General features: G+C 39.6%; 1 protein-coding gene across 3 annotated transcripts in view; it reads left to right on the forward strand.

Moving 5' to 3' along the window:
• Positions 1–7816, forward strand: part of ilf3b (interleukin enhancer binding factor 3b) — a 50046-nt gene extending 42230 nt beyond the window's left edge. For 2 of the 3 annotated variants that reach the window (XM_034191180.1, XM_034191179.1), the window contains 6 exons: positions 7–180; positions 1008–1289; positions 2706–2835; positions 3671–3718; positions 5916–6338; positions 7132–7816. In XM_034191180.1, coding sequence (XP_034047071.1) covers positions 7–180; positions 1008–1289; positions 2706–2835; positions 3671–3718; positions 5916–6338; positions 7132–7262 — 1188 coding nt within the window. In that variant the 3' untranslated portion in view covers positions 7263–7816. Of the gene's footprint in view, positions 1–6; positions 181–1007; positions 1290–2705; positions 2836–3670; positions 3719–4306; positions 4383–5915; positions 6339–7131 lie in introns of those variants that run through there. The other variant, XM_034191181.1, reaches the window with a different exon arrangement.
• The last annotated feature ends 2032 nt before the right edge of the window (positions 7817–9848 follow it).

The raw sequence follows: 9848 nt of genomic DNA on the forward strand, positions 1-9848 counted from the left end.
TCCCAGGTCCTCCAGGATATGGGTTTGCCGACAGGAGTGGAGGTGAAGAATGCCGATGCAGAAAAACAAAAGGAAACAACGGGTACCACAGAAGTTAAATCTGAGCCGGCAGCAACACCCATTGAAACTGCTATTGCTGCAGCGGTAACGGCCAATGCGGATGCCACCGATGCTGTAGAGGTAAAAGGCTTCTCCTTGTAAGGCCCGTGACACATCATGATGGATCAAGGATGAGGCGCTGATATGAATTTTGGATTTCCGTTTCTTGTTTTTTTTTTTTTTTTTTTTTCTTCTTCTTAAAAAATTATTTTCCCATCCTTGTCAGCTGATATCCAGCGAGTCCATCAAAACGTTTTTGTGCATACCCAAAATTTTGAGTGGACATCTGGCTGAGGCTTTCCCCGCTGCCTGCACATTTCACATTTGCTTATTTACTCTCGCAATACTTGTGAATTTTTTTTTTTTTTTTTTTTTTTTTTTTTTTATCCTACGGCTGTCCGATGCTTCAGACTGGGCTTCTGATTGGGCAAAGCTCCGGCGTGGTGTGTGAATTCTGCTTTTGAGAGGGGACCCAGCACAGCTGTTCCAGGTCAGACTGATGGAAAAAGACAGCATGTCAGAATGCTTTTAATCTTTATTTTTATTTTTTTATATGGACCTCGGAGTACTCTGTAAATTCTCTTGGCAAGAAGAGGCCGCTGAGTTGATGATTCTTATCCACATTTACGTTCAGACCTCAAAGATTCCCTCCCAAATCCAGCTTTCACCGGTGCATATATATGCCTTGGAAATGGGATGGCATCTGTCTATCAGAGCTCCAAATCCACAGGAAAACAATGAATTACGCGATTTTGTCACTGGACAAAATAGTTAAATGCGTAATTAATCAGTTTGTTCTATCTGTCATGATCTGACACGGGCTTAAGATGACTATTTGCACAGTTTTTACTTCACTCTATTTAAAATTCAGACACACTGATTGCTTTATTCATCATTTCATTCTTCAGTCTGCTCGCCAACAGGGACCAATTCTGACTAAACACGGGAAGAACCCTGTGATGGAACTGAATGAGAAGCGTCGCGGCCTAAAGTATGACCTCATCTCGGAGACTGGTGGGAGCCACATCAAACGCTTTGTAATGGAGGTGGAAATAGATGGGCAGAAGTTCCAGGGGACAGGGACCAATAAGAAGGTGGCAAAGGCTTATGCTGCTCTGGCAGCTTTGGAGCAGCTCTTCCCAGAAGGCACTGTAACTGAAGGACCGAAAAAGAAAAAGGGTCCACCCATGGTAAGCTACATGGGTAATACATTAAAAAAATTTTTAGCTTAGAATAGTCATGAACAATGTGAATGAATATGTAATTGTTAATTTACTGACAAATATAATAATGTGAATGCAGCACATCAAGCAGTCTGTGAAATTTTGTGAGAGTGGGAGAAGAGAAAAGATAAAAGTAATCATGTCGCTTGTATGCTTCTATTGAGCTTTTCAAATTTTCAAATGCTGTTTGTTTTTGTCTCCCCCCCCCCCCCCCCTTTTTTTTTTTTAACTCTTTGAACCATGAATTTTCCTGGGTTTTGAGGAAAAACCTATAAATAATTTTGGGATATGTTAGATATTGACCTAATATAGTTATCTAGATATAATGTGGGATACCGTTATATATTGTTTTTCACAGCAATGAGCTGGATATATTTGGCATCATTAGCGAGGGGACTGACAGCTAATGTGCAGACTGATACTACCAGCAGTGTTACCACCTACAACTGCTTCTTCAGAAAAATGTCACAAATGTAGCAGAGTCACACAAAACACCCTCCTAGTGTCTAAGTCAAACTTTTTGTTTGTGGTTGATATGATTAATCAGTCAGTGCAGGCGATGAGTGCGACAGAGATTAAGATTATTGTGAAGTCATCAAGAAGTTAGGTGGGTAATGGGGAACAGAGTTTGGATATGGTGGTTGCTGCACTGTGTGAGAGGACGCCAGATGGCTCAGCCGTATAGTGGTGCAAGCAGTTAGTACGGTTGCCTCCTAAAAAGAAGGCTCCCAGTTTGATGTCATCTGTGACTCATTCTCCTTGTACATCTGGGATTGGGTCTGGTTTAAAATGGGGTCAGCTGTGACAGCCCTGACAAGTCAAAAGAAAGTAGTGACTGATTTGTGTTCGCTTTGTCAGTCTGCTGGTATGTACTCCTGGCCATATGGTGGCAGTGATGCACCAACAAGTTTGGTAACTGCCATTAAACCCACAAGAAGAAGCAGCTAATGCCATGTTAAGTTTTTTTTTTTTTATTACTTTGCTGAGACCCGCTGGTGCATAACCTGGATTGAGGATACTTATTGATAACTTCTACACTATTTGCTGTTGTAGATTGGTAATGATAAAATTGTTTGGAATAGTTGGTAACTGTAGTGGATATTTCAGTGTTTCCAACTTCAATGTAATGATCTCAAAACATGTTATTTATTTTTGCGAGTGTGTGTGCTCATGCAGTAATGAGGACAGGGCTCACTGACACTTTTAGACATGATTCACCATCTTTTGTTGTTTTTAAGAAATGGGTAAGTGGTTTTGATTAATCAAATAGTGGTGGACAAATTATGCTCAAATGTATGTGCCTCTCTGCAGATCATGTTGGTGATTCCCAGCAGAAAGGAAATTGCTGAAGAAATGTGTAATAAAGTATGCTTTCATCTTCAGCACATTTCAGGGTTTGGCATGGTTGCTTCAGGAGCTGGAGAATCTGCTACCCCAAGAAGCAGAGGGAGAGGTGGGCGAGGTCGTGGAAGAGGAAGAGGTTTCAATAATGCTGGCGGCTATGGCCAAGGAGGTAAAAGAACTGTTTACAGGCTAGGGCTCAGGAATATAGAAAGACTTTTTATCTGTAATTTTGATGAGTGATGTCCTATACCATAGAGCTAGCTACTTTGGGCATTTGTATACGACTGATTCTCTAGCCAGGATCTTGTAAATCTCCAGAGCCAGGGTTCTAGTGGTCAATAAGCCAGTCAGTTGTAAACCACCAAATATTAGTGAGATGGTGAAATGGTTAGTGGGGAATAGTAAAGGGATCTGGGATGTTGGAGCTGAATTTCGTTGGGAGTGAGGGGTGGAAGGGGTTGAAGTGCCGCTCTCCCGTCATTGTAAACAAACTTTGTCAGAGTTGACCTGACCCCCATGTATTTAATAGTGTTTTTGTTGCATCTTCACTTGCATAAATTTAAAAAGCGCTCTTATGCAGATTCAAAATATGAAGGATTATACAAACCCCAAGCATCGGTGCAAAATTAACTTTAATCCTGGAATTGGGTGAGTGAAGAGCTGGTCAGTTGTTCCACGACCAGGACGGAAACCGCATTGTTGTTCAATCTGAGGTTTGACGATCGGCCGAACCCTCCTTTCCAGCACCCTGGAGTAGACTTTACCAGGGAGGCTGAGTAGTGTGATGCCTCTGTAATGCGTTTTTCAATAAAATCAAGTCTGTAGCTAATCAGGAAAAGAGTGCGTTAGACTGTTAGAAGTTGGCTTTTTGCATTGTTTGTAACTTAAGCTTCTTTTATTATTATTGATATTATTATTGAAGTTTTCTTCCTCGCACGTAATAAAATATTCACCATAATGCTGTAATTAAACTTTGATATGTTGAATGTCTGTTGTCTGCACAGGTGGGTTTGGAACATATGGCTATGGGAACGACGCTGAATCTGGATACAGTGAGTATTATTTTTGTCCTTCATAATTATATTTTTTTTGCGTATACATGCTTTATGTGGGTTGTTATACTGTCAGTGGTATTTGTGGAATTTAAAGGAATGTGTCAACTACTGTGTGTGTAAAGATACTCATTTATTCTGCCACAATGATATATCCAGTCAGGATTTAAAAAAAACCAAAGCTGTCAGTACTGGGGTTGTACTATGTAGGAAATCCTGAACACCAAGGTACTGCCAAACCTCAAATTTCTTCATATAGAAGGCCATTCAAACATATGGGGATGTTCCCAATTCTATGATTTTACATTTCTCTGCTTTACGCCACAGGATTGAATCTGTTTTTGACAAGACCCTCTTATGAGAACCCTTTTCTTCCCTCTGGCAGCCTGTTCTGAGGACTGACCTACTTGAGCGTGACAGGAGCAGAGAAATCTAAAAAATAAAACTAGGAGGAAAAAAAGCAGCAGCAATTCAGTTTGAATGCAATCTGATCAAAGCAGTCGTTCAACTGCCACTTTTTTATGGCAGGAAAAAATAAATAAAAATCTAATTTTGATTTTTCCTTCTCTGCTCTGTCTCACTCTTTAGGTGACTTTGTCTCAGACTACTATGGCCACCACGAGTTTGCAACATAGATCTTCCCAGTGTTTTAAAAAAAAAAAAATCTAAACCACTCCTGTAGAGGATAAAAATGGACAAAAATCTTAGTAGTGTTCCAGCATTGTCATGAATGCCCTTCATCACCAAGTCTGCAGCCCTGGGAATACAGTGCCAACAACCTCTTCACTCTGTCTTTCTAACCGACTTGTCACACCCTGACACCTCTAGGAGATGAGCTGCCACTGCATGCATAATGACACAAGTTGTTTTGCTTTTTTTTTTTTTTTTTTTTTACGCGCTATGGATGTATCTGAACACCTGGACCTCTGCACATCACAGGCTTGCTTTACATTCCATCCACTTACTGGACTCTAAATCAGGCTTTATAGTTTCAAGTCATGATTAAGTAGAATGATGTTTTTTATTCATGCCATCACACCTTGCTGCTAACATAAGGTTCAAACGAGACAGTAGGCAACATTATATAATGTGTGATTCTGAGCAAAGCCACAGTCCTTGTTTTAAATTTTGATTTCCCTCCAATGTTGACTTTTCTTCCACAAGTCAGTGCTTATTATATACTTTGTTGTGCAACCGATTTGGTCATCCACTCAACTAAACTGAGCACATGAAACAATAAACCTTTTCACGGGAAAAACCAGATCATTGTGACAAACGTTTGTTTGTGACCCTTAAAATTTAAGGAGAGAAAATGGATTTTAAACCATACTGCACTTGTGGGTAATTAAGATAAAAGTGATGGCACTTGGCAGATTGACAAGAGTTCATTGGTGTCCTCAATTTCCTGTTTCTTTTGCAGTTTGTGTTCCAAGTGTGGGCAAGCCTGTTGATTGTTTGTGAAGTGAATGTTTGGTTTGGTGGTTTTTTTTTTCTTCTTCAAAGGGTTCATTTCATGTCAGAAGTTCTCAGTTTCACAGTCCTCACTGTAAATGTGGAAACTGTCTTACTTTAAGCAAAATTTAGTTCTGAAACGGCTCCTTTCAGACTTGTGTGATGTCTGCATTTGTTGTTACAAGTAAAAATAAAACCTTATGGCAGCTCAAAGGACTGATGACATGGAATGAAAACTATCAATACATGTCACTCTTGATATCACTTTTTTCATCCTGTTTACTGTTGGGAAGAAAATGTGAGTTGCTTTAATTGTGATAATGCTGTTGTCACCTTTTTATAATTCAGCATTTTGTTTTTTGCTTTTAAAAAATGCCCATGCTGTCATTTTTATGTCAACGTTACTTGTCTTGGCTCCTGAATGCTCAAGGGTGTTTGGGCAGCATGAGGTATTTGCAGTATGACATCTATAATTGCATTGGTATTGATGGAATGAACCTGTTGTGACAGCATTTAGTTTTAAAGGGAAGACATTTTGCTGTAGCTAGCTTGTGTATTTTAATTTTTTTTTTTTTTTTTTAATAAAGGTGGCATCATGAACTGACTGATCTGATTGTGTTTGTGTACAAGTACCTGACAAGGATTTGTTTGATAGCTGTCTATAAGCAGAGTGCACCTGTGTTTTTTTGTTTTTTTTAGTAATGCCCACTTTAAGACCATTCCATGCTCTAATTTCACCGTCTAGATTTCTACAACAGTGGTGGCACAACAGGAGGAGCTGGGCTTTCAGGCACCCTGTCAGGTGGCACTCTGTCCAATCCAGCTCCAGGATCAACACAGGGTTCCTATGGTTCATTCTACCAATATCTGGGAGCCCACATTGCCCTTTCAGCCGACAAAATCCAGAAAAAGAAACCTCTCAAGCCCAAGGGAGGGAAACCACCATTTTCAGGTCCTGTGAGTGCAAGCAGTGGCCCTGTAGGGGGCTATCAGTCCGGCGGTCTCTCTGGGCTGGGCACCTATAACCAGTATGGCGAAGGCTATGGACAGGGCAAGAAGAATTTTGGCCTAAACCTGGGGGCTACAGGAGGGTACTCCTTATACAGCACAGCCTACCCTAGCCAGGCAACAGGGGGCTCAGGAGGCAGCCAAGAATACAGTTATCAAGGTGGGTTAATAGAAAAGGTAATATGTAGTCTCTTTTCACGTTTGGGAATGTTCTGTACGTGATGTTTCCATCTGTGAAATGAACCAATACAAATGTGTGCCCTGGCATTTGTTAACCTCTCCTGGTACTAAAGCATTACTTTGCGTTTCTTAGTTCTTGCATTACATGTATACAAAACTGGTCCTTCAACGGTATTTAGCTTGTAAGTTGTAACCTTTATTCACTATCCAAAATTAATTCTAAGTTATCACTTAACTAGTTAAAGCAATTTAAAAATTGAAAGCATGGTAACTCTAAAAGGCATTGAGTTTTGTAATTTAAAGGCCTTAATTAGTATTAAAATGTCATAAATCTGTTGGTCTTTGAAAACTCTTGAAAATGCCAAAACAGGAAGAGTTTTCTTTTGAAATACAATAAAAGCCCCCCCCCCCCCCCCCCCCCCCCAATAAATCAGGGAAAGCCTCATAAAGTGAGATAGCAGAACCAACAAATCTCGTTTGTTGCTGTAACACTCAAAGCGGCGACACTTTCAATGTGATGACATGGGGAACTAAATTTAATGATTTCTGCGACCTAACTTGAACCAGTAGCCATATTCAGTTACAGTAGATATTTGGGCAAATTTGTCCCCAACCCTCACACACAGTTGTAATGTTGAGCTTAAAATTAACTCCAGCTGGCATTTAAAAAACAAGTTTTAAATCTGCCTTGCCTTAAGCTGTAGGCACCCTGCTAATTGACAGTGTCTTCTGTTGGAATTTTATATACTAAATTTTGCACATTTTCCTTGCAGGTTTTAACAGTCAATCCAGTTACAGCTCACAGGGAGGAAACAACCAGGGTTTTGGCAACAACCACAATCAATACCACAACCCAACGAGCTATGGAAGAGGAGACTCCAGCATGATGTATCAGTACAGATAGACTGTTGTCACTCCCATTTCTGAATCTTGGTGGCCTTTGATACGATCATCGGTACCAAATGTCATGTATCAGTGTCTCGAGTTTCTCCAAAGAAAGTGATAGTTTAACTGTGCTCTACAGCTTTTCCATGTTTGCTTTGTCTGTGCTTTTGGATTTATTTGTAGCACATGTGCACAAAAATGTCAGTTTTGTCAGTGCTGATTTGTTGTGCAAAAAGAAAAAGGTGTGGCCTGTTTCAGTGGTCTGTTCATTGATCTATTTTATTTTTAAGTTAATATTTTAAATACTATAGCAGTCCTCAACTTCATCTCTGACAATGAAGGAAGATGCTCCAAACACCTTGTTCATTAGTTCCTACAGAATTTTGTGGAGAAAAGTTTATTCTCATGTGTAACTGGTAAGCTATTGTAGTTTTGAATTATGGCGCCCCCCCCCCCCCCCCCCAACAGTTCACACCTGACTACTTTTTCCTTATTTGAGTTATTTTGTAATCTGCTAAATGTGATGTAGTTATTTTAATAAATCCTTTTGGAAATTGTTTTTCTGTTACTGAATCTCATTTTGTATTATTAGCAGCAGCATTGCTTTTGAAAGTGACATTTATGCTTGTTCAGTATTAATTTCTGTGTATTTAAGTGCTGAACACAGGGTCCCAGATTCAAGCATACCAGAAACATCTAAACAATCAAATTCCACTTTGTTGCTTTTTGAATTGATTTAGTTGACAATAAAAAGTTTAAATCTTTGGCTGTTGACAGACTTCTCACGTTTTCTGTTGAGAATAAAAATGACTGCATGTTTGTGACTTTGCTCTGTCTGTTGTTGTGATTGCAATAATACAACCCCTGGCAAAAATTATGGAATCACCAGCCTCGGAGGATGTTCATTCTGTTGTTTAATTTTGTAGAAAAAAACTAAAGTCATTTAAAATGGCAACTTTCTGGCTTTAAGAAACACTATAAGAAATCAAGAAAAAAAGATTGTGGCAGTCAGTAACGGTTACTTTCTTAGACCAAGCAGAGGAAAAAAATATGGACTCACTCAATTCTGAGGAATAAATTATGGAATCACCCTGTAAATTTCCATCCCCAAAACTAACACCTGCATCAAATCACATCTGCTTGTTGACATTAACCTTATGTCATGAAATTGACCCTATGTGTCTTTTTGCAAGGAATGTTTTCACAGTTTTTGCTCTATGGCAAGATGCATTATCTTCTTGAAAAATGATTTCATCATCCTTAAACATCAGAAAAGTGTCCAAAATATCAACGTAAACTTGTGCATTTATTGATGATGTAATGACAGCCATCTCCCCAGTGCCTTTACATGACATGCAGCCCCATATCATCAATGACTGGAAATTTACATGTTGTCTTCAGGCAGTCATCTTTATAAATCTCATTGGAACGGCACCAAACAAAAGTTCCAGCATCATCACCTTGCCCAATGCAGATTCGAGATTCATCACTGAATATGACTTTCATCCACAGTCCACAATTGCTTTTCCTTAGCCCATTGTAACCTTGTTTTTTTCTGTTTAGGTGTTAATGATGGCTTTCGTTTAGCTTTTCTGTATGTAAATCCCATTTCCTTTAGGCGGTTTCTTACAGTTTGGTCATAGACGTTGACTCATTTCCTCCCATTCGTTCCTCGTTTTGTTGAGCATTTTCGATTTTTGAGACATATTGCTTTAAGTTTTCTGTCTTGACGCTTTGATGTCTTCCTTGGTCTACCAGTATGTTTGCCTTTAACAACCTTCCCATGTTGTTTGTATTTGGTCCAGAGTTTAGACACAGCTGACTGTGAACAACCAACATCTTTTGCAACATTGCGTGATGATTTACCCTCTTTTAAGAGTTTGATAATCCTCTCCTTTGTTTCAACTGACATCTCTCGTGTTGGAGCCATGATTCATGTCAGTCCACTTGGTGCAACAGCTCTCCAAGGTGTGATCACTACTTTTTAGATGCAGACTAACAAGCAGATGTGATTTGATGCAGGTGTTAGTTTTGGTTATGAAAATTTACAGGGTGATTCCATAATTTATTCCTCAGAATTGAGTGTGTCCATATTTTTTTCCTCTGCTTGGTCTAAAAAAGTAACCGTTACTGACTGCCACAATCTTTTTTCTTGATTTCTTATAGTGTTTCTTAAAGCCAGAAAGTTGCCATTTGAAATGGCTTTAGTTTTGTGTCATGTCTGTGATCTGCTTTTTTTCTACAAAATTAAACAACTGAATGAACATCCTCCGAGGCCGGTGATTCCATAATTTTTGCCAGGGGTTGTAGTCACTGCTGAAATAGATGTTATAAACTTGTATATGCGTCCAAAACTTGTGTAAATATGGTTGTTCAGCTGTAACGTCATTTTATCTTCTGACCATCTTGTGCTTTTTGTTTTGTTAGAATGGCCATAAGCAGATGGTCACCCCACTGAGTCCGGTCTGCTTGAGGTTCCTTAATGGAATCAGTTTCCTTGCGATGGTTGCCAATATCTGGAACAGACTGAATGTCTGGCCAGGGTGTCCTCCACCTCTTGCCCAGTGACTGCTGGGATAGGCCTCAGGCCCCTAGGTTGCAGTGT

The sequence above is a fragment of the Thalassophryne amazonica genome, chromosome 16, assembly GCF_902500255.1.
Source record: "Thalassophryne amazonica chromosome 16, fThaAma1.1, whole genome shotgun sequence".
Taxonomy (NCBI): Eukaryota; Metazoa; Chordata; class Actinopteri; order Batrachoidiformes; family Batrachoididae; genus Thalassophryne; species Thalassophryne amazonica.